The sequence below is a fragment of the Poecilia formosa genome, unplaced genomic scaffold, assembly GCF_000485575.1.
Source record: "Poecilia formosa unplaced genomic scaffold, Poecilia_formosa-5.1.2 Scaffold8, whole genome shotgun sequence".
Taxonomy (NCBI): domain Eukaryota; kingdom Metazoa; phylum Chordata; class Actinopteri; order Cyprinodontiformes; family Poeciliidae; genus Poecilia; species Poecilia formosa.
The window spans coordinates 689307-714523 of record NW_006799947.1 but is presented as its reverse complement, the minus strand read 5'-3'; the positions used below and the strand labels follow the sequence as shown (position 1 = coordinate 714523).

The 25217-nt window shown below is 36.3% G+C and overlaps 3 protein-coding genes across 6 annotated transcripts; 1 reads left to right on the top strand and 2 right to left on the bottom strand.

Annotated features, from left to right (window-relative positions):
- Positions 1-2342: 2342 nt before the first annotated feature.
- On the bottom strand, positions 2343-4545 carry mgst3b (microsomal glutathione S-transferase 3b). The gene is made up of 5 exons (XM_007574603.2): positions 4455-4545; positions 3662-3819; positions 3442-3564; positions 3129-3201; positions 2343-2830 (listed from the first exon to the last, which is right to left on the bottom strand). The coding sequence occupies exons 1-5, from the start codon at positions 4471-4473 to the stop codon at positions 2730-2732; spliced, it is 474 nt and encodes a 157-aa protein (XP_007574665.2). The 5' UTR covers positions 4474-4545; the 3' UTR covers positions 2343-2729.
- Positions 4546-6050: 1505 nt separating this feature from the next.
- On the top strand, positions 6051-9149 carry rsrp1 (arginine/serine-rich protein 1). 4 transcript variants are annotated; one of them, XR_477814.2, is made up of 5 exons: positions 6051-6269; positions 6689-7389; positions 7493-7668; positions 8008-8072; positions 8262-8526. XR_477814.2 is itself a non-coding variant. In XM_007574578.2 (5 exons), exons 2-5 carry the CDS (start codon positions 6711-6713, stop codon positions 8967-8969), a joined length of 1065 nt encoding a protein of 354 aa, XP_007574640.1. In that variant the 5' UTR covers positions 6052-6269; positions 6689-6710; the 3' UTR covers positions 8970-9149. The 4 variants fall into 4 exon arrangements, 2 of the variants coding, with proteins under 2 accessions (XP_007574640.1, XP_007574649.1); XM_007574578.2 differs by lacking the exons at positions 8008-8072; positions 8262-8526 and adding exons at positions 8682-8747; positions 8826-9149 and having other exon boundaries at positions 6052-6269; XR_001658938.1 differs by having other exon boundaries at positions 7493-8072.
- A 1024-nt stretch (positions 9150-10173) lies between these two features.
- syf2 (SYF2 pre-mRNA-splicing factor) lies at positions 10174-17390 on the bottom strand. The gene is made up of 7 exons (XM_016661867.1): positions 17292-17390; positions 16904-17002; positions 16601-16726; positions 14891-15008; positions 13095-13185; positions 11631-11729; positions 10174-10528 (listed from the first exon to the last, which is right to left on the bottom strand). The coding sequence occupies exons 1-7, from the start codon at positions 17307-17309 to the stop codon at positions 10363-10365; spliced, it is 717 nt and encodes a 238-aa protein (XP_016517353.1). The 5' UTR covers positions 17310-17390; the 3' UTR covers positions 10174-10362.
- Positions 17391-25217: the final 7827 nt, after the last annotated feature.

Genomic DNA, 25217 nt, shown 5'->3' with positions numbered 1-25217 from the left:
AATTATATATTATGACAATTAAGTATAAGTATTAATATAAATAATTGTAAAAGTATCGATAAGTTGAATTAAAAATAATTTTTAGATATTTTCCATCTCCGTTGAATTTTGTCCCTAGTTTTTGTCAACACCGTTAGACATGAAAAGAAAGGAAAAACATCAGGCATTATTGGGGGGCACCAGAACATCTAAGGACCCTATGACATCTTCCTTTCTCTTCCTTTGCTAAGAGGGCTAATTAGCTCTGGTTAGCTTATGTTATTCTTTAGTTTTTTCTTCTCTTTTATTCCTTAGTTGCTCATCACAACCATGATGTGTCAACTCCATAACTGACAATTTACAAAACTTTGATAAAATTGTGTGAAATAAAAGCTTAATTTTGGTTTACTGTAAAGATTTCATTGACCTGATAAGCTACAATATGGCCCCCTTCAGAATAACTTCATATACATTGAGGCAGTTTGGCATTTCGTCAACTCCGTCAGATGTCAACTCCAAAAGTTTTTGTGACTCTTTCAGTGAAATTGTTTATAAATCTCACCTAAATGTGCAATTAATTTATTTTAATTTTACATAAATTGCATTACTTCACATATATCAAGTTTTTCATTTTATTCACTAGTTTGTCACCACCTTCAGCTCTGTGTCAACTCCGTCATGCACTGTCAACTCCGTTAGATGGACTTTTTGTTGTTTTTTGTTTTAAATAATATTTCTTTTGTTTCTTGAGAAGCATTTGTCTGTAAAAATGAGTAAAAATATCACTAATAGGGTATTTTAAAAATAATTTTATATTTATTTTTGTCAGATGGTGATGACAAAGTTCTGGGTCAGGTCGATTAAAAATGTAATTTTTAAAAAAATGTTGCAACTGGGAGCCTGCACTTTAGCATCTTTACATTTCCAAAACATTATTTGTCATATTTGCATACATAAGGTTGAGAAATATTTTTTTTAAAAATTGGGAAAATTAAAACCCATTTTGTCCCTATTCTCAAGAATCATTGAAATATATTTTTTGTTTGTCATACATAGACAAACAAAAAAGCGATGATTACACTAACTTTATTGTAAACCATTAAAATAAGAAAGTGACAAAAACTATGATTGAACTTAAGACTGAATCATGTAGTTGAAATTTAGGAAAATGCGATGCAAATGCAATAGTGAATTTGTATCTCTGCTCCTTTTCACTGTATTTTTTTGCTTGAATCATAATCCCAACCTATCCCACATCTCAAATTATTAAAAATGTCTGCTTCATTTGCAAAACCACTGTACCACTGATCTAAAATTATTCTTAGTTTGTTCACTGAATTAAATTGTCATTCTCAGTTAATTAAATTATGAACCTACTAACTAGATCATTTAGATTGAGTTCAAATCTAATCTGACCCCCAGATCCAGAAACAAACATGGAGAAGCAGGATGCAGTTTTTATCCTCTAGTATGGAACAAATTTCCAGGGAACTGCAAAAATGCTGAAACTCTGAGTTCCTTTTATAGCCAAAAGTGCCATTTTGCCTCAGTCCAGCTAAATAAAATTTGTTTAGAGCCACTACTTTTGCCTAATCTTTTAAAAACAGAGTAGCTGTATTTTATTTCGAGTATCCACTATAAGAATTCTTCTGTCAGTTTTGAAGAACCACTGCTTTATTACTATTGTTAGGTTTCTAAAGAAAAATATCAAACACATTAATAAGAAAAAAAAGCAAAAATCGAAGTTTTTGTATGAGATGTCAATATTTGTGGAAAGCTGTGTAAAAATAAAACCACAAGTAAAAAGTAAAGTGGGCATTTCTGTTGAGGAAATCAAATGCATTTATTATATGAAACAAACATGAAACCTGCTAAAACCGTCATTTGTTAAAATTAGTTGACTCTTTATCATTTATCCAAAACTATAAAAAGCCATGGTGAAAGGTCCAGAGAGAAAGAGGTTGCAGACATCTGTCTAAAGCAAGAGTTGCCATTGATAAATAATACCTGTGAAATGATACATTTTAGTCTGTATTTCAGCTTTTTATTTCTTTCCTTTGTTGGGCCACTGCAATGCATTGTGTTTTTGTTTAATGTTTTCATCACGTAAACACTTTGAATTGCCTTGGTGAAATGTGCTGTACAATTAAACTTGTCTTGCCTAGAATAATAGTCACTGCCTGGATAAGAAAATGGAAAAGCATAACAAAAAAGCAAATTTGTAGGCTTCAGAGCAAAGGCTTAAAATTAACTCATCTAAAGGTAGCTAAATATCTAACTAATTTAAATGATTAGGAACATTAGAACAAAAGACATTTATTTTTTATTCTCTTTGAGATTTTATTATTTGAATGACTGAAATCAAAGCATTTTATTTAAAAGAAAAATCATATTTGTGCTGTATAAAACAGACTTGAGGAAGTAAACATAACATTTGCTTCCATATTTAACAAGAACTGTGTCTTCAGAGCAAGATTTGTGACTTAAGCATCATGTGAAAGTCACATGAAGCCATCAACCCCCATTGCTTCGCCTTTTCACCACTAACACTCTATGAGACCAAAATTAAGTCATCTCATTCTTTTTCTGATAATCCTTGGCTACATGAAGTATTTTTTTTTAATTAAACAATACAAACAAACCTTAATGTCAAATTACCAACCTATAAAATATATGCTGAAATTAGCACTTAAGTATGGAGAGTTTATTTTTGATGTTTGCCAGCAATGAGCCATGGGTTGAAAACCATCTTAAAAGACTCCAAGCAATTGCAAAGAAATGTATATGGACATAAGGACCACTCCAAGATATCCAATGTAGCCAAAGGCGCCATTCATCCTCTTGCTTGGATCTGGGAAGAAAGAAATAAACAAAACATTGTTGTACAATAAGATAAGACAAACTAAAAAGTATTTGTTTTAAGAACATGGTGAGTCAACTGCTATAGATTCACATATCTTTATCAGATGTCCTGATTTTTTAAAATGAATAACCTTTTGCCTAGGTGGTATCTTATGTAAATAATTAAACTAAACTAGGTGAGGAGCAACACATTTTGCAAGGTATTGGCTGAATCTCTGTACAGACTAGGTGACGTCTTGTTCTCCTAAAATGAAAAAGGGAGGGGCGTTTGGGGGTGGCGGTCTTACCTCCAGTGTAGTATCCCCATGCATAGAAGAACCTACTGGTCACCCAAATAGCACCCAGCACAGATGCAGTTAACTAGTAAAGCACAGACAATAGAAATCAGAGACCATATAAGTAATGTAAAATAAATAAATAGATAAATAAGTTCATGAGATATGGAGAAAATACGCCCATCACTGTGACACCATGTCTTTCGCAATCAGGGGAATTGGGGTTAAAGACCATATGTTGATTGGCTGTCGTGTCGTTGTTCTATGTACATGGAAATAAATACACGAATAAATACTGATTAAGTAAATAAAAACTGATAAATACCGGATACACAAAGGCTGCAATTGTTTGGAAAACGAGCCACTGTGGGTACACCTCTAATGTGTTCTGGTGGGCTCTCTGGATGCAGTTGAATATTTGGTCCTTGTCGCTGTACATTGCGGGATACTGTAAAATAAACAAGCAGTTGCATTAAAAATGTTTTCAAAGAAGTTGTAGTCGCGTCACAAATACTTTAGAGACTTCTCAATCTCAATCAATTTACCTTCACTTGGTATTTCTTCCTGGCCCCGCCAACCTTTACTGCCAAATATCCCAGCATAATCCAGCTATACAGGTAAGTTAATATCACATATCCGTAGCAGGATGGCACTTTGTCGAGCATGTTCATCTTGGAGCAGAATATTGACTGCGTGCAGCTGCCTGAAGACGTAGAACAGGAAGTTAGCTAGTGTTTACTCGGTGGTTAACTCAGCCAAAAGCTGCAGACATAGAAGAGTAGAAGCTGCAACGGGTTCGTTGCGCTGTAGAAACCACACGGTAGCTTGTCCGCCATATTGTGAGTGGCAACTGCTCCTTGGAGACCAAAACCAACATTTGAAAATAAAACACTAAGTATAACTGTATCACTTTATTATCGTCCCCGTTGAAAAAAAAATCTGAATGTAATATTGTACAATAAAAACTGTATAAACTGATCATGATCTATCTATCTATCTATCTATCTATCTATCTATCTATCTATCTATCTATCTATCTATCTATCATTTTTTATTTTAATTAATGCCAATATAAACTTTAGTCAAACAAATCTATCCTCACAACACGTGACTGTCATTGAACAGCTAATAAAAGGTCACAAGGCACGTATTGATTTTCTTAACTAAAGGTCTTTTATAAAAGTTTTTTTTTTTTTTTACTGAAATATGACAAATTGGAATACACTTATTCAACTTAATGCTACACTCAGATAATATACACTGCTCTACATTTTACTATCCAAGAAAAAACAGTGACACATGTCTAAAAATGTGCCTCCCACTCACACAAATACTTACAAAGACGAAAGAAGAGCATTCCGAGTGTTCATGAGCCATTTACTTTCTCCAAACTGCCAACATTTTTGTTGCCAAGGTTACCGGAGAGATATACGTCAAAAATAGTTTGTTCTTAAGAGCGCTCGCTCTGTCATATTTCCACAAATATGACAAAGATGTCAAATTTTGATCAAATTACCAAACCATTTTTTTAAAACATGAATTTAGTCGCACAACTTGTTAGCTATTAACTTATTTTACAACTTATTATTAATTATAAATTAATAAGTAAACAAAAAAATAGAGAAATACCTATGCTATTTTCAATAGCATAGGTGTCTTATGTATTCCCAATACATAAGTTATAGCAAGTTATAGATACATAGTTATAGCAAACTTCGAAGTAATACAATTGTACGTAAACATTTCTTTTTAATCTCTAGTACACGTTTTTTTTTTAAATGACCATCACAATATGGCGTTGACACAGGAAATGGCTATACCTGCGCAATCTATTTTTCTACGTCTACTCAAAGTAAACAGGAGATGTTACATAAATGTCGCGAGATCGACTGTAACGTCTGCTATTAAGGGGAAAGGACAATGATTACATTTTCTCCAATATAACGTACAAATAGGACAAAGATACATATAAAACATCAAAACATGTATCTTTTCCATGTCATAACAAACATAATGTGTTACATAGCACAGAGCTGGGAGGTTAAACTGTTATTTCTAGCATTAAATTGAAGCATTGACCCTAAATAGTTGATATTTTCATTTTATTTTGCAACATAAAATAAGGGTTATTGAAGGGTTAACAAAGCGATGCTTCTGGAACTGCAGAGAATCTCACAGCTTTTCTACACTGACCTGCATTTTAAAATCCAACACACTTTTTGCAAAAAAAATTATATTTACTTTTTTCATAACTAATATTTAACTGTAAACCGAGTAAATCTGTTATAAAATGAGTTTAGCATAGCTCTCAAAGTGAGCTGTACTTTGACCTGCAATAGACGAATGATTTACCATAGAGATTTAGCAGTTAAAAACGTTTAACACAATCACGTTACTTTTGGGGTATCCTAAATAAGGAAAAATGATTGCAAAAAGATGTATTAGTTATAACACATAATTCAAATAATATAGGCATGTTAACCATACGGTTATTGCACAATGGACCATATACTCAACTATTATATACTACGCAGCTAAAAAGGCTGAAATTGTATCTTCACCACTTCTATAAATTTTATTGTTTCCTAAAACCGCATTATGCTTTGCACTTACATAAGCAAAAAAGAAAAAAACGTTCCCTTCCATTTTCCTGAAGGGCGGGTCGTTGAAACTGATTCGATTCTTTTGGATAGTTCAGTAAATGGATTTTCTTTTTAATACAATCTCAACTTCACAGTCATTTTGAAATAGAAAATAACAAAATTCAAAACATTTCTCAGTGAACAAATGTGTGGCGACTTGAATTTAGAAAACACTGGGCTTTTCCCGCTAACTTAGAAGACTCTTGATAGTGAACTGGTCAAAAACGTCGAATCGGCCGGGCAGCACACGAATGGAACTTTCCCGAGGCTTCTTAAAAGCAGTTGCAGCTGCAGTTTCATCGTCATTCGAGTAACGACGACTGGAGGATCAACATTAGAGGACAGGTTTTGTTCTTTTTTCAGCATTTGTAAACAAGACAATATATCTGATAGCTTTTTAGCTGTTCTTCTACACTCGCGCCTTGTGAAAACATACCTTTAAGTGTTTTCTACATAGTAGCCGTTTCGTTCGACGTTTTTATAAGGAGACCAACCAGCTACATTTTAACTGGTAAGACTACAGCAACACGCCTATATTTTCGTTTCTTGGGGGCTTAGTGCTTATGAGCATTGTTTTTTTTATGTTTTGTGTAGCCATTTGCTTTTAAATTAATACATAAGCGTGGTTGTTGAATCACCCAAAGAATTTCTTGTTAGAAGAACTAGGCTAAGCTACTAGCCGAGCTCTTTTAGCCTGCGAGTCTGGAAATTTCCAGAACTCTCCGGTCAGCCGTTGGAGTTATGCAACGCTACTGCAGTCACTAGGGGCAGTATTGTGTAGAATTTAGTTACGTCATCCATATTTCTACAGTACATATTCAAATGTCTTTGATATTTGTATAATAGACTATTTAAACTTAATGGAATCAAGTTACGTTTGCTTTACATCGATACATATAGTAACTTTTTAATTTCTGTCTCTTCTTTCAGCCTTCGGCAGAAAAACTGAGAGATGGCTACACAGGTTGACTCGCACTCTGATATGGCACAGGCTCGCCAGAGCGACGGCATCAATGTGATCTTCGACCAGAAGAGCCCAGGCTCTTCACACTCCCGATCTCGCTCACGATCCGTTAGCAGCTCTGCCAGCAGCCGTTCCACTGGTTCTGACTACAGAGGGCGTAAAAGCCACCGTGGACGCAGCAGGTCTTCATCCTCCTCATCTTCATCTTCTTGCAGGAGCGGGTCATCCTCTAGCTCCAGGTCCCGTTCCAGGTCCCGATCCTATCCGCGATGCTACCGACATTCTTCCCGCTGTCGATGTGATAACCACCGCAGTTATGGCGGCTACCGCCGGCCCCCACCCAGGCGCTACAGGGCACACTCTCGCTCCTTCAGCCGGTCCCCACCCCGCCGCTATAGGGGACGTTCTCGCTCCTACAGCCGATCCCCACCACGCCACTACAGGGCTCGTTCCCGCTCCTACACACGCTCCCCGGTATCAGACAGATATTCCCGTCATCGCAGAAGCTATAGATCCAGGTCCCGTTCTTGGTCTCCAGCACGCTGGAGTAGGTACAGGAGACCAGCAAGTCAGCTGAGATGCAGATTCTCTCGATCTCCTTCCATGCCCTACAGGGGGCGATCGCGATCCAGGTCATCTGGACGTTCTGTTAGTTTAAGCCTGCGTGGTGAGTAAACTTTTTTTCTTCCTTTTTTTTATTTTTATTTTGCACAGGTGGTGAATAGTATTGATTTAATAGCCGTCTTCTCTATCTTCATTGTTGTCCACAGACAAAAGGGAACTCCTTGAAGTTGCCAAGGCTAATGCTATGCGAATGCTTGGAGTGGAGAAGCTGGACCTTCCTGAAAGTGTGAAGCCTATCCTGTCAGAGCAGCCAGCAGCCAGAAGTTCTTCACCAGAGCCTGTTACAGGGATGAGGCATGGCTCCCAAAAGACTCATTTAGAGGTGAGTGTTTTTGCTAATGATAAAAAAATATACTGTAGAAGAAATTACCTCCTCAGTCACTGAGAAATTCTTTGTAAACTTTTTGTTGTTGTAGCTACAGTACATTGCTGTTGGCTTGGTGAAAGTTGCATAGAAGTAACTATAAATGTTATATATATATATGAAAAATGTAGGTTCTTTTAGATTTAAGTTTCTTACATTTTTTTTTTCTTGAGAGCACACCAAATGCATTACCTGCTCTTGGTCTATTTCTTTTCTTTATTTGTTTTATTTCCTGTCTTTTGTTAACCTGACCCATGAGGGAACACACATGCTCTGTATTTATTCCTGTCTTCATAGATAACATGACAGTGGTCTTCTTCACTCATCGGCACCTGGGATTAAAAGGCTGTCATGTGACATGGGTGACAACCATTTGTTTGCGTTGACATGTTCTGACTTTAGATGTTGCAGTATGTTTAATATATGGAATAAGCACATACAGTTAACATAGTAATTCACTCTAGATTACATGCATATGCTTATTGCACAAACATGTAAATAATTTAGTTAGGTGTTAGTTCTGTGCCATTACAATGTATTTATGCTTTCAGATGAAATGGGTTATTGTTACTTAGCAGAATCTTCCACTCGCTGAAGGAGCACAGGTGTGTGGACTGCATTATAATGACTATTCCAGTCAAGACAACTCTTCTCCATAACCTAAAGATAAGTTGGTACACAAGATGTGTGCTGAGGGGCTGGGGAACTTGCGTCTTGATCACTGTTCCATCACTCTTCCAGTTTAAACAAACTAACTTTTTTTTTTTTTTAATTGCCTTATACAGCTTCAAGGTCTGTCCTTTAGATATAATTTAAGTAACGAAGGGCTGCATGAAAGCTGCAGTTTGAAAGTGCCATATATGAAGTAGAATTGTTTAACTAGACCTTGAAGTCCATCAGTTTGAACTTCAGGTTGAAGCTTAGTTCCTTGCTCATGAGTAACTTGTAATCTGTTTCTCTCCTTGAATTAGGACGAGTCAGAGCCTGGTGTGTCCAGTCCAAGGATGGAAAGCAGGAAAATTGCTTTCAGTGTAAATGTAAGTGACTCAAAAGTGCACACAGTCAAAACAATCTGGAATAAACTGGGTGTTAAAATTTTTTTTCTTTCTTTCTAGAATTCAGTTGCCAAGCCAACAGTGGTGGCTCCATCTCCTGCAAAGGTAACTCCCAGAGTTGACAGCGTTGAAAGCCGGAAGCCCTACGGCCATTGGATTCCCATCAGTGCAGGGCAAAACTCCAGCCCAAACAAACACCGTTAAGCCATTTCTGTGGCTGAGCACATGGACACTGTAAATAATGTACATAGTTTGTGAAATATCAATTTTGTGGTCATTTTCTTTCAGATGTTAGACTTAAATGGGAAGCTGTGAAGAATTCGTTCAGGTGGGATTATTCATTTTCCTCTGTATTGTGTATTTAATAAAGAATTGAATCAAAAATGATGTCTTTTTTTTTTCTTTGAACATTGACAAAATGGATTTGAGTTGTGACAATGTTGGCAGTGTTACTAAGTAGGAATATCCCTCAATATTTTCTTAAATGTTTGAATAGAAACAGTTGAGTTTGAATAAATGTGTACAGTAGCAGTTCCTATAAATCCCACATGATGGCACTGTTTTCTTTAAAATCATGAGCAATTATTCTGCCTCTTGACAGATTTAGATCCTAATCAGAAGGGATGTGTAATTTAGTTCAAACTGGTTAATGGTTGCCCAATCAATTCAGAATGATGCATCTCTACCTTGTTCCTACAAAATAGATACATTTGCTGATTAGTATTGATCAGGACATCTGTTACATCTTTTCAAATGTGTATAATCAAACTCAGGAGCAGGTGTGCTTGGTGTTGCGGTAGCCTTGACAGCATCTTGGCACAAATGCTAGTAAATTATTGCTGAACTGCAAAGCTGTGTAATAAATCAAGAGAATTATCACTGTAATAAAATTAATTGTACATTGGAATTTCTTACAGCCAGACTTCATCCCCCTGTTCTAACTTGAGCTCAGACAATTGCTTTGATAGAAATCTACCTTGTCTTTTTTTTTTTTCCCCAACTTGTATCAATAATGGAAGTGACATTCTGAAATGTGCCACAGCAAATGTTTCTCTAACAGTATCCCCAGGTATACCAACTTTGGAGTAGAAACTAAAATCATGCATCTTTATGGAATATAAAGAATTTAAAACATTTCAGAAAAATACTAAATGGGTGCATTTAACCTCCCAAAAAGGTCCTGCAGAGGGTGCAATGCCACTTCATTTGCAGATCAGGAATAGGCTTGCATGGGAACCCGTTTGCTCTTCTCAGCCACAGTCACAAGGCTTTCTTGGTCACATCACAGCCCTAGGCAAGTTAGTACTGAGATGAAGGTATGATGGTAGTTAATATTTATTCTTAAGCTTAAAATATTTCAATCAAAAGACCACACACGGCAAACACAAAAGCCAATAAGCAAGCAGGATTACTGTGTAATTAGACATGGTTTATTAAAAAGGGGGGGTACATCTTTTCTAAGGTTTAATACTGTACAAAGTAACAGGAGACAAAATAGTATAAGAGATGCATGTCAGATCAAATCCACCAATCAAAGGACTCAGATTGCTTAAAAGCATAAGCAAAAAAAAAAAAATCACAGAGGTGACGAGACAGACTAGACGGCTGTTCCTCTCTCCAAGTTCTGTTTGATCTCTGCTGTGTATTTGCCATAGAAGCGCTCTGCCTTCTTGTTGAACTTGGCGTTCCTTTCGTTGATGTAGTCGATGTCTGCATCGTCGTTGTACGCCCTGCGCCGGCTGTATTTGGCACGCTTCTCAATCCTGACAATTGCCAAAAAAAACAAAAAAAAAAAAACAATCCATGAAGGACTGCATGAACCAGTGTGGCCCCTATCCATGGCATATCCAATAACAATAATTGTCTGCAAGCAATATTTTTGGGGGCATGCGCTTAAATTTGGTAGGGTGAGTGGGGATGGAAAACCTAACACACACACAAGTAGATGCTCCGAGGAAAATACTGTCAATTTGTGAGCTCCTACTCTTGATTCGCCATGTCTTCAAAGCATTATTGTGCGTCATCCCTGGCAGCTAAGTCCTTGTCTAATGTTCTACAGTTGCATCTCCAACACAAGTCTAGGATTGTCAAATACAGAACAATTTGGGGAAACACTGGCGATGAAATGTTAAGGAGCCCAAACATTAAGACTTGAGGCACACCAGAGTGCAGACACTTTTTAAAATAACTTTATATATATATACACAAACCAAAACTAAAGTATGTATTGAAATGCACATTACAAAATGCTTCACAGAGCAAAATAAGGAAATACATCATTCCTTGCAAGATGTAATGGTAATGCTAGGTGTAAAAAACATCTGCTATTTACACTGACAGGCCTGTCCCAGTTGAATAAGCTCTTACTATATTTTCTCATAAATTTTAAGATTAACTGTTGCTTTGGGCCAGGATTTATACCCTGGAGTTGATTTTGTTTCAAATTAGACGGGCTCTGGTCTATCACAGAAGTCGACTTACGTCGCTGACACTTACTGTATCACCACACTATGTTTGTGGTGTGCCAGTGTGACTCAACTCGCTCTCATTCTGAGATAAATGAAAAACAGGAATTGTTTCAATAGCCTGAGCCAATGTTAAGTACCAAAGTTAAGGTAGATTTCCTACATTTGCTTTTCAAAAGGGGGTTTAAGGCTGGGTAACAGGGTATTAACAAGGATTTAGTGTGTCTTCATACTTTTAGCTTCCTATGCCATTCTTATGCTCCTTTCTAACAAAGAAAGAAGCATGGATCAGTTGACCTGAGAAAGCTGCCATGTCAGAATGGCACTGGATTGGAAGCTCAAATTAACTAAAGGTCAAGACATAATAGGGAACTTCTAAGAATTTACAACTATGACTTACTGTTTCTCAACATCCTCCACCATGCGGTCAATGCCGTCCTTTGTGGGAACATGGCTGCCGTAGCTCAGGCTATTGGACGTGGGGTAGAAATCCTCACCGCTGTGAAGCAGTATCAGCAAAAGAATTAGAAATGCATAACCAGAGATAACCAGCATTTTAACACACTTAAACTGACTTTTCTATTCCACCATTGTGATTTTAAGCATCCAAACAAGGAAGATGATGCTGCTTCTGGGCATACGTGACAGTGGACTCCTTTGCTAGGGTGCATGTGGTAGCAGTAAAAGGGTAATAAGCCTCCAGGCACCAAAATCCTCTTGACATTAGCATGCATGTCCTGTGCATCTACACTTTAAAAACATTTTTTTTCTGAATTGTGTAACCATGTCAAAATAAAATCCCTGGGGAAATTGAGGAGTGCATGGCTAAACATCGACTTAATTCTTTATGAACACATGATGGGTGACTTCTGAGTTGGTTGCACCGGGCCAATGGCTACAATTTATCTTTTTTATTTGAGATTTCAGTTATGCCCTTCAATCAACCTTATGATCCTCATTTAGCTTTTTGTCACACAAATTTTTAATTATAGACATAACTGATGTGATAATGTGAGTTAAAAAAGGCTGCTTCAAATGATAACATTATACACTACATTTGTTGGGTTTTTTTCTTGAAAGTCGTTAGTTTTATGCCAGGTCTTTTGGGATACACCTTTCAAATATCTGTATAAATCTTAGGGATCCTTGTGACATTTTTTTGCCAAATGTGAGACAAGCCTGTTTATTGTTTTTGATCAGACAGGTTTCACATTAAAACTCACACAAGGATGCCATTTCGGATGAATCTCTTTTTATTGTTGAATCATGAACACTGCCAAAACACAATTTTACAAAGTAGTTGGTCTGGTTTTCAGCGCAAATATCTTTGTACACTTGAAATATGACAAAACTACCTTCCAAGTAACCTTTCAGCAAGATATTGGGACTTATTTTAAGTAAATAATTCATTAATATTTATGTGAAGGAGTCAGTAATATCCTTAGTTCTGCGCAAGAGGCATAGAGCTAATCTGCTGGTTCCACTGACACTTAAAAGAAAAAAAAAACATTAAGCAATGATTTACTTAAAACAAGCTCCTATATCTTGGTGAAAAGTTACACATGCATTAGTTTTGCCTTATTTCAAGTGTACTAAGATAACTGTAATAGAAAGTAGACCAAAGATACTTGGTGAGATTTTGTGTTTTTGCAGTGTACATAATTTAACATCAAAGAAGAATATACTGCATTTGGAGGTCTTTTAGCCTTTGTTGTTGCCACACATGTTCTATTTAACAAATTTCTTAATTTAACTGGTCCGGCTGTAATCAGTCATTGGAGTAAAACTGAACTTGGCATCTCGAAAAATGTTAAATCACATACAAAACTCTATTTTGTACAGCACTGTATTCTTCCACACGTACCTTTCCTCCCTTTGCTTCTCATAGCTTTGCAAATCTGGCCTGATTTGCTTGGTGAGTCTCTGGTACTGTCGGAATTGGGCCTCTGCATAACCTGTAGTCCATTGTGTGTGTGTATTTGTGGGAGATGGCAAGATAAAACCAAAAAAAAAGAAAAAAGAAGTTATAATTAGTGGAACAAACAGCAAGCAGGCACGAGGCACAGTAACACAAGCTGCAGCTGGTTAAGCAGGGTCAAAGAGACATATTCCCTCCTCCCATCCTCTCTCCTGAATCCCCTCTGGTGGAGGGAGATTGAGACATTGGAGGACAGCCACATTCAGCAGCAAGTTCTTTTCTCTACAGATTAAATTTGGAGACGCGCTTATATCGATATATGCGCTTATATCGTTGCTTCACAATCTGCCATCATGGAAAACTGGCCATACAAAGAGTCAGCATGTTTCTCACTCACTCACTCACACACACGGAAGCACAGTGGAAGAACAGAACCCCAGCGCTCTGCTTTTGGAATCGGCACACTACATTGCATTACTAATCACTAGACGAAGAGGGTTCGAAAGCGTGAGAACAGGGTTGCCCATGCCCAAAATAAAACTGTTTGATCTAAACGGCATTCCCTAGAATGTTAATTCCAGATATAGTTAAAACGCTCACAGGAGGATTCCAGAGTGAATGTAATCTGGAACTGACAGCGATTTTAGTGTGTGACACAATGTTTGGTAATAACATTAGCTGTGAAAGATCCTAAACAGAGATCAGATCAGATAGATAAGACTGTCACCCATAGTTCAAACTAAAGTGAATCCTGTGAATTGATCATAAAATTGAATATGTGGGTGGTGAGCTGCCTATTTAAAAGATAGAATCCTTGTGGTTCCTTCAAGTTGTGGGACCTAATCTTATTAAGACGGGATGGAACATGTGCGCAAACACTCCACCCCCCCACCTCCCGAAAAGAAAAAAACAAAAAAAACAACCTATGTATTCTTTCTCATTTAATATTGCTACATTGTGTACAATTTGACAACCCAATGTGGGACAGATTTTACATTATTAACTATAACAAAAGAGGATAGAAAAACAGCATTTAACATTATTTACTAGCCTTTCTACCCAGAGCCATCATCAATTATTATTTTTCTGCAGGAGTAATGTAACGCCATATCTGTTAGAGAGCAGCTGCCTTAGAAATTTGCCATTTTCCATGAGACTATATTATTTTAAACAGCTTTTGTGCCATTTCTTCTTCATTTTTAAACAGGTTAATGGTATTGTAAATAAATGCTTCTTAACTTTGTAACAGGGTCCACAAAGAGGCGCTGTAAGGTGAAAGTGTGGCATGTTCACCAACTGGAGGTTTATTCTGATTGCTGGTCCCCGTTCAACCGATTCTGTCTATTCCTAATATTTGATATTTTCAATCTGTTAAAGCAAATTTATCTTGATAAAACTTGCGTTTTAAAACATATTCATTGTCATAATGATTTACCTCTGAATAAAGCAGAGGGGAAACATGAAACTGGATACCATAAGTTCGATACAGCATCAGTGTCTAATACAATCTGACGGGGTTTGTTGTCGGTAGTATGATCCCAGTGAATACTATGCAACTTGGATCCTGTTGTACTGTGACCAGTGAATGCACAAACTTTTTATTAATACCAAAAGAAATTTGTTTAAGTAGTGAAAAGGGTATCTTACTTCATCTTCCAATGGCTGACATGTGATCTGTAATGCAGGTGAAACCAAATAGAACTGAGATGTTTTCTTTCAACGTCTAAGTGAAGCCGTCAAACCTGCGAATCCTGTGTCCGGATTCTTCTTCTTCTTCTTCCTCTCCCATCGCTCTGCCTCATCAGCAGTGATTTCCAGCAGCTTCACTCTGTGATAGTCCTCACCATGAGCCGCACATTCCTTGAAGGTAAATGTTCAGTCAGAGCTGCACAATTTATTAAACCTCAATCTTCTCTGCAAGATCAACGTGTGCAATGTCTCAGTCACAAAAGATTACACTGATAGGTGTCATTGAAAAATATCCCCACTAAAACTCTATGATGCTTGTTAATAATATAATTAATCGACTTGGAGTTTCATTGTCCTTCATTTCCACATCTGGTATAGATCTCTGGTACAGATCTGTCCCTGAGCTCTTAAAGATCAGGGATATTATGATAATGTAAGGGGAAGTGAGCAGTGATCAAAAAACATTGGTTAATTGCAATGTTGTAATGTTTTCTTGCTATCTTGTGGCCTTTTTAAACCAAACCAAGTTAGGCACCAGGCCTGCAAATTGTTAAGAAAACATTAAACATCTATATTTTTCTGCAATATTGTGGTTAAAATATCAACTGCCATTAGGCCACATTTTCTTCCCTTTTCCCATTGTGATGATAGACAATGGGGTCATCATCTGTCGGAGCAGCGAAACACATTTGACAGATTAAAAGTTATGCTAACCTGTAGTTAGCATGCAAGCTAACCTCAGGTAGCTTAGCACAACAACACGACATTTGTGCCTTGATGTTTCAGCCATGGTTTACTAAGATGTAAATAAGGAGACGACAACAATGGCAGGGTAATTATCATCCGGCTGGGCAAATATATTATTGTCAAGCAGAGTATGAATGCATGGTTCCTGAAATATTACAGCTACCAAACATTGGATTCAATCAGTCCTTTTTGATAGCAATATTCAATGTATTGTATACTAAAGTTTTGAAAATAAAAAGAATGAGTTTATTACAAATTCTAAGGCCTTTAAACAAGATGCCAAAGAAAGAGAAAGTCCATAGAACAAAGAAATTGAATAAGTATGTTTACTACAATTAAAGTTATTTATTGCCTTTATTTTTTAGGTTCTCTACCATTCTGTACGAATTGCTATACAAATGTTACGACGATTAACATTATGACAGTATTAATTACTTCCAATAAAACAGAAAACCAGCAGATATTCCTACTGTTGCTGCAGTAATTGATTATTACTGGTAAAAAGTAGCTGTTTCATGTTATGCACTTTAGTTTAAAAATTTGTGTGAATATCATGATACCATGGCATTTTTGCTCAAGGAATTCAAACCATGAGAATTTGATTCCAGCCTATGCATAACAACGTCAAGAGATGAATCAGCGGAATAAGAGTGATTTCTTGAATACGCATTTTGGAAACTTCTGTTTCTTAGTGAAGCAAGAATTTAAAAAAATGCATCAAAATCAAGAAGTTAAAATTTAGCGACTTTAAAGAATCGTTATTGTGAAATTCTAACTGGTAACCATCTGCTTTATTAAAGGTACAATCAAAAAACTACAAAAACACCTGTAATCACTATGATTGAATTCCTGCAATAAGTGTGGAAAGAATTATGATGACAGAGTATAAATAAATAAATAAATAAATAAATAAATGACTTCCTAATAAGAAAAGCTTCGCAAACTAACAATAAGGAACTCAGGAGTGGACCAATGTTTTTAACGCAGTACTGTATTACAGACATAGTGGAAAATACCTTTTTCTTTTCATCTTCGGCAAGCTCCCACTCCAACCTGGATTTTTTAGCTTCCCAGTTTGACGGAAGTTTCAGTCTCTTGTCCTCCTCCACTACCTCCTGATGATTCAGTTTACGAGCCTCATTCTGCGATGGAAATAAGATTTATAGGAAGATATTTTGTTATGCTGATGAGGTTCACACAGAGACGCTTAAACGGGTATTTCCATAAGCCATTTGTCATTTACCGAAAATACAGATGAATCTGGCTAAACGAATGCCAGATTCATTTAGCTCTGCGAAATGAATCTGGCAGCAACTCACCCGTTTAAAATGCAACTCTCTGAATTTACGTAGTCTTTCTTCTCTCTTATGGGAAGCCGCAGTTTCTGTCGGTTCTTCTTCAGTAGCGGCAACTGGGTCCTTAAAAAAAGAAAAACATCAGGATTTATACAAAAGGCGACGCAAATCATTCGTTTATTGTGATCAGTTTTTTAAATTACGGTCTGACTAGCCGAACACAGCTGACAGATTAAAAGTTAGCGTGCAGGCTAACTACAGTTAGCTTAGCACAACAACACGACATTTTAAACAACAATAATTCATCTAAGCCGATTCACCTCTTATATATACAGTCAACTAACAATATATACCGGTTGTCTTTTAGCTATACAAATATTTCCCCATGTAAATAACACTATAATACGACTACCTTACTACAAGACGCCATTGTTGTTCTTCCGTGAAGAAAAAAAATCGGAAATTCGTCAGTGGTACCGGACGTTACGAAATTAGCACTAGGGAACCTTTGAAGAGAAGTAGCAATAACACAGTTCACTGTTATATTCACAGTTTTATTCTTTTAAGAAATATTTTTTATATATATTATAGAATAATTAAGAAGGCATATTTTGAAACCATTGGTTTATAACAAGCTTAGGTCTAACAGGGACAAAAATAGACTAAATAGGAAAAACTACATAGAAGCTGAAGGTGTCACATAAGTAACTAAATCTAATATTAAAACACCGCAATTTTGGCACTAATTAAATTGTTTTTGTTATTGCTGCATTAACTCACACTCCACATTCACAGTACTGTTCATTTCTGTTCAGTTTAATTCAGTTTATTTTTATAGCATCAATTCATGTCATATCAAGACACTAGAAAAGAAAAAAGAAAAACTCAAAAAACAATTCAGTCCAGTCATACATACATTCCTATTGATCCTACTTATCAAGCAATTCAGGCTTGATAATTAGTTTGTTATTCAAAATAAGTTTTCTGTCTATATTGACAATTGTAGTTAGCCTGTTGTCTCTTTTTACAACAATTAGGAAAGGTGTCATTTCCACATTAAAGTTCTTACTTTTGATGGAAACATAAGATAGAAGTAGCCACCAGGACTTCTTTCTGGTTCATTGGTCTGCACTTCAGTTTCCTGTTGTTTTTGATTGAAGCAAAGGTCAATAGGATGTTACAATGAATCTTCTCTAGCAGTGTGTGCCTATTAGCTTTGAATCACAGGTTACCCTGCAATTATTACACCTCTACATTTGCTAGAAAATAAGTAATATATCAGTTTTCAGACAGCCAAAACAATCATTTATACATCAGTATTTGACTAAATTGTGCAATATGATCCGATTTTTCATTTCTGCTTTAGAGTTTAGGATTTAGAACCCCCGATAAGTTGAACATTTGTGGACAATTTGTCTAACTTAACACCTGAAGCTCTGAGTTACAGAAAAAAAGTTGCTATTTTGGGTGAAACAATAAGTTCAGTCACTGAACAATGTTTAAATGTAATATTGGTCCTGATGAGAATATGCTAAATATAATCAAATAGGTCTCATAAATCAAAAGAAGACATCTACAACACACATTGTGCAGGTGGCTTTAATCTGCGTGATTAAATATGAGCAGCTGAAGAACAGACTCACATTCAGTATGCACATGGAATATAAAGAAAAAATAAATTGAGGATGTCCTCTATCAGCATAGGGACTTTCCGTTACACAATTATTAAAATGTTTTTCTAAACATACAAAAATAAAACCTCAATACAGACCTTTGGTCTGAACTTTATTTATTTATTTAAAACAGACAAATTATTATATAATTAAAACAAATTATCATACCCAATTGACATGCAATTTTATATTGCCTTTTCGAAAAAAGGAGCAGTTAGAAGATACACAATCGTATGATTTCCTGACCCTTTCATACTCATCACTTACAAACAATTAAATGTCCAAACACCAGAAATACATTAATTATTTCCACCTTACATGACATTTAAATCTCACATTTTCATCTTTAGGTGTACAATTTATTTAAATACTTTTTATATCATCAGTAGCATTTATTGTCTTTGAAACACTCATCTTATACAACATATATCATATTTCCCAATAAGATCATTTTTAAACGGTTTTTTAAGTTGGTTTATATTTGTACTTTTTTGAATTCATCATTCAATCCATTCCGTACATCTAGTCCTTTGATTGGTCCATTCTAACACATTGATATACTGGGAGCTCTGATAAATGATCTCTATACTTGTGGAATGGCGTTTATGTTTTTTTTTTTGACAAATTAAATCCTACAACTGATGCACAGTTCCTAGTACATTTAATTTCTTCATAACGTGGTAGTCATCATTATGCTTTAATAATGGAGCTATGTGCATCGATATGTAAAATATGTTTTTTTTTTTAAATGAAATGAAATGAAATTTTATTTTGATTTTAACCATTCCTTTGTAACTCTGGCTGTATGTTTAGGATTGTTATCCTTCTTGAAGTTGAATCTTGTGTCAACTCTTTTGCAGTTTCTTACCCTATATTTAGTTTAATCCATCTTCCCATCAACTATCTCGCTTCCCTGACCCTGTAGAAACCATATTTCTTTGTTAACACAGTTTAATCAGTGATTTGAAGTGTTAGTTTTCTACTATATTAAATTATTATTTTTTAAATTTAATGTTGTTCTTGTCTGAATGGAGCACCATCTTCCACATGTTTGCATGTGTCTTCTACGTGACTTCAGGCAAACTGAAAATGCGACAGCTTTCCTTCAACAATGGATTTTTTCATTCTTCTCTTTCATAAGGTTTCTATCATCAGAGCCAAGTTATTACGCATACAAAATACTGGCAAAGATGTTGTATACTGAAAACAAACAACTATTTGCATTTCAACTAATTTTAGTAAATAGCACAACATTAAAAAAAGAAACGTCACATTTTACAGAAATGTCTTTGTATATAATTTTAAACTATCCAGTTTTGCTTTTTATCTTGAAGTTTAGATTGATAGAAATCTTTCCAGAATGTTGGAAACTGGAACAACACACAGACAGCAATTAAGAATATGGCTTGAGGTGATGAAGTGAGACGCATGAAAGGTCAAGCATAAAGTCATCTGTGCGCCACACAGAGAGACTGTTTAGACTCTCCAGAGCTCAATTATCATGCTTGTTTTTTGGTTGCAAAAAACAGAATCTGCCATATATTACCAGTGAGTTTTATTTTTACCCATGAGGTTACGAGTATCAGACCAGGTTTTTGAACATGGGACCTCTAAACATAATTTTATGAGCTGATCAGAAGACAAAAAGTAAACACTTTCAAGAGCCATCTGAGCATGTTTGACTTGCCAAAATGGATGTGCTCCCTGTTTGATTGCATTATACTAATAGAGCTCCTTTAGAGGATGTAATTAAGTGGAGTTTATAGTCTTAGATTAAAGCATCCTCTAGATCACAGGCAATGTTAATGGAGTGATGCATTTTCGCTGGAAACCAGATGGGAGCACATCACAACAGAGCAAAACATCACTGGGTGCAGTAATGGGCACGGCTATACTATTGCCATGCAAAAAGGAAAACATCTCCATAATGAATGACTCTCGAGTAAGAAGGAGAAAAGTGACCGCCATAAGAAAGAGGATGGGGAAATTCAGCATTTCCTCTGTATTTAAACTCACTTCCAAAACAACAGTGAGAGTGGGGCTTATGACTTTTAAATCTCCTGACATAAATACAGAACAAGCGTGAGAGTTCACAATTCGCTGAGTTATTCTTCCTTTATTGTTTTGTTGGATTCATCTATACACGATCTGATGGTCTCAAGTATTCTCACATGTTACCCTGCCTTTATTGTGATTTTTTTTACCCATTTCCCTGGAAGTTTCTCCAGCATGTTGAGCTCTCCGTAGATCCAGGGCAGAAATAAATTAATCCAAAAAACATGTTGCTGTAAAGAGCCATTCAAAATAAGAGTTGGAAAACAGTTGGTTTTAGTTAAGAACACACACAACATACACATCAAGTGTGCTATCACCTATCAACCTTTGGCCATCACAGGATCTCACTATGTTCACTATGATGGTTTTTTTAGAGAACATCGAAAATGATTTTATCTTTTCTTTTGTTTCAAAAGAACTTTGTTGAATATTGTGAAATACAACAGAAATGGCAGAAATCCCACCACAACACTAAGAAATATATCATTTGTGTTTTCACTGATATTGAATGTATCAAATTCTATGTCACAGAACAGATAAACATACGTTTAGTTCAACTGACTGCAGAGAATGTGCATCGCCTCATAATCTCTTGATAAAGACGTTTCTATTTACGTATTTGTATTCTTCAATGGTTTCAAAATGTTAAGCCATGAGTAAAATATATATTTTGAATCTATTGAGTTTAATTTATTTATTTGGTGACACATCAAAACAAATTTCATCTCATAGTATTTTATATGCCCAATTCATATCTAGTCCTATAAATTTCTTTTAGGTGTTACAAACTGATCCCACGTCACTCTAGCTGCGTTTACATTAATCGTAAAATTGCGCAAATTGAAATCACAAAAACAAATTTGCTTAATAGAAACATGACAATTAAAAAAAAAAAAACTAATGTTTTTCAATAAAAGTTTTTGCACTGGTATAAGGTGATTTTTTTGGCCATATCAAAATAAATGCATTTGGCAAAACTGCAATGGGAACACTTTTATTGCGTCACGAGTCATGTGATCAACAGCCACATGTTACTACTGGCAAAAACCATGAGGAAGACAACCTGAAGTAGTAGTAGGATGGTGGTTTGTTTTTTCCAAACAATGCAGCTGACTCCATCGGAGCTCTCAGACTATTGCACAATTCATAAAAAGTTGTGTGTCAATCCATTCTTTAAAATCACAGACCACTGTTTCCCCAAAGCGTCACATACGTAGCTGCTCCCAAGTATAAGAACCTTGTTTCTCAAACGCCTGAATAAGATGCAGATGCCTCCTGTGATGGCTAATGATGAGCACTAGCGCCATGGCTGAAATATGAATATCTCATGTAACTTTTTACATCCTTCGTGGGCATAATTTTTAATGACTTATAGCGTGAACCAGCTTATTCACGTGTGATTTTAATTTAATTTCTTATTTTATGGAAACACAACCACTGCGAAATTGTGTTTTTTCAACATCAGCAGAATATAGGCAAAGACTTGTGTACATTTGTAAGGGTCATACCAATCCAATTTCATATTTCATTACGCAGTCTGTCTACTTTGATGCCAGGGGATCAAAGTAGACAGACTTTGATCCGAGTTAAGTTAATCAGAGTTTAACTTAATTAAACTCTGATTTAATTAAGTTCATCACACAAGTAGGATACCATCCTAAGATATTTTTTATGGCGAGCAAATATGCCCTGACACATGTAGGCAACCAGCTTCTTTATATGATATGCCTGAAAAACCAAAAACCAAAATAAAACAAGAAAACAAAGGGTATACAAAATTACCAGCAGTAATATTTCAATCAATGGCTCCTTTCAGAAAAGAGACACATCTAAACACTGAAGCACTAATCTATGGGAAAGAAAAACAAAGAAGAAGTAATGGCAGAAACAGCCCTGTCAATGGCTCTGTCTAGAAAAGACACAGTCAAACACAGAAGCTTGGAGTCAGGGCACTTTCTTTCCAAACCATGTGGGAGGTCTATATCTAGGTAGATATATTATATAGTATGCATAGGTTTTGCCATAAAAATTTCAAAACAGAAGTAGTGAAACATAGCTGATTAGCATAGTGACTACTGGAGTTATTTAGTTGTCTAAGTTAAGTTTTGGGAACACTGATTCACAATGTTGCATGTATGTATAAGTGATCATCAAGAACACAAATTACGTGCAGGAATTCCCCCCCCCCATTCAACAGTATTGCATTAAATGTCCAGGTAGTGTTCAGAATACATTTGTCAATTCCTTGTCATCAGCTTATAAAAACATCTTTGGTCTCAAAATACACAGATTTGCTTTTAATTTGAAATCCAAACTGAAAGTTTGACAGGGAAAAGCAGGGATCTCGGTGCTGTTGTCATTTCCATTTAAAGCACAGTGAACTACGGTGCAACAAGGATCTCACATATGTCAGGGCCACCCAAAAATGCTGAACAGTCACTCTTTAATATTAACTTTTCCATTCAAGCAAATCAGCCCTGAAATGGAGTAACATTATATCTGCAAATAAATTGCACTTTGGGGGCAGATTTATAAATTTGAAGCAGACCTCACGGTGCTTTGTGACGGCCTTTCATTAATCAACCCAGACATGATTGTAGTTTAGCTTCCTACATACTGTGAATGAAACACCACACGTTTCTTTAATGTACACAGTCGTGAGTTTGGCTGGAGTCGTTATCTTACTCTTTTAATAAGAGTTCCTCCATTGTAGATAGCACACATGGGGGCAGGGCCTCGTGCTCTGCAGGCAGCTGCTGCACATCTGGAACTTAATATAAACATCATGGCCAATAAAATCATTCCATTTCCTTAATTACTATTCCTGTCATTTCCGCACTAAATGAAAAGTTATTAATTCAGGGCCAACACAAACAGGCTTCTCCAGAACGAGGAGCTGCTCCTGAAGCGCCGCCACCCCGACTACACGCCGCCGTCACTGCACTGAAACCACAAGCTCCTGCCTCTCTTTTGGCAGCGTGGGCGCATGTGTGTGTAGGTGAGTGTGTGTGGCGCACAGAACAGAGGCCAGGACGACCCAACGTGATCGGAAAACAACGTGGCGTCTTGTTTTCCGTCGCTTACAAATGTCCAGAGCGGTGCCAGCAAAAATCATGACAGGCAGACAGCTTCATGTACACTCTCCTCCTTTCATCTCTGCTTTGCCTTGTGTTTGACACGTGTGCATCAACACCCAGTTTATCCACGCTGTGTGACATGCCTCTTATTCCCATTTTTCACAGAGGACCGTTGAAATAACATGCAGTGTGATGATAACTATTTAAGGAGTATTCTTGGAAGGCAATTTCAAGAGGTCAAATGTCACCTTGCAAATTTTCTTCAGAGGCATTCCCCACAGCTTGCCATGGGGAAAGTACGTATTGAATATGTCAACACTTTTTCCCAGTAAATATATTTCTAAGGGCTCTATTGACATGAAATTTACACCAGATGTAGATAACAACACAAGAAGTTCTCATATACAAAGAAATCAACACAAATGAGTCAGTAAACTAGGTTATGTGTAATAAAATGGAGTGATGCAGTTAATGAGTATTGGGCACACTTTCTAAAACCCATTAAATACTTAGCAGAAAAAAAGAACCCTTTCTTGTATATTTGCATTCATAGCTCAGCAATGAACAACAACGTTAAATTGAAGAAGCCAGTCGATGCCGCTGCTTTAGGTAGCTAACCTAAAGCCTGCGGATTCTGTGGAACTATGGATTAATTTATTGTTCACACAATAGAGTTTGAATGTAATCATTCAGGAACACAAATATCTGAATCGCCATGCTCTAATGCAGTATTCAAGTGTACCCTCTTTGGCTTTGTTACGGATTTCAGCCCCGAGGTCGACTGACTAGCTGGACTATGCTGAAGCTCAGAGGAGAAATGTTGGCTTCATCACTCTGAGAATCTTTGAATTAATATGAGTTGCAACAACATTTAATTATTTGGGATCAACAAAGTATTTTTGAATTTGAAATTATTAACAAATGACTGATATTTAATGTGTTGTGTTTCAAGTGCCTGATTACAACTCCTTTATGTGTTCAATTCTTACTCTACGTGTTATTCTACCTTATTACTTAAAAGGTAATTTATAGACTAAGCTCTTCTTATTTTTTTAAGTGTAGACAGGTATGCCTGTTGTCACTACCTGCGAATTTCTATATTTATATCCTCTTTACAAGCATTCAAATAGTTGTAAAGTGATACAAATAGCATAGTACAAAGAGAAAAGTATTTAAGTAAAGTCATTTCATGGCGTCAAACATCATCTTGTTGTCTTTACAACTGAACGCAGTCACCAGCATCATATTTAAATATACCCAGAAAGCGTTGATAAATTGGGACAACTGATAACTAAATGATCTTTATGTTTGCACAAACAACAGTGTGTGCATCTATGTGTTGCATTTGACTCACCAATTGCCAATTCCTCATAGGCAGTACAGATAATGATGTTTATGACTTGACATGGCTGCTCTGACTCCAACTGAAGCCATTCACTAGCCAAGAAAGGAAGAGGATCGGGTGAGCCACACATATACTTACACAAAAGATGCATGTATGCACTCAAATACCACCAGTTTTGTAGTCAATGC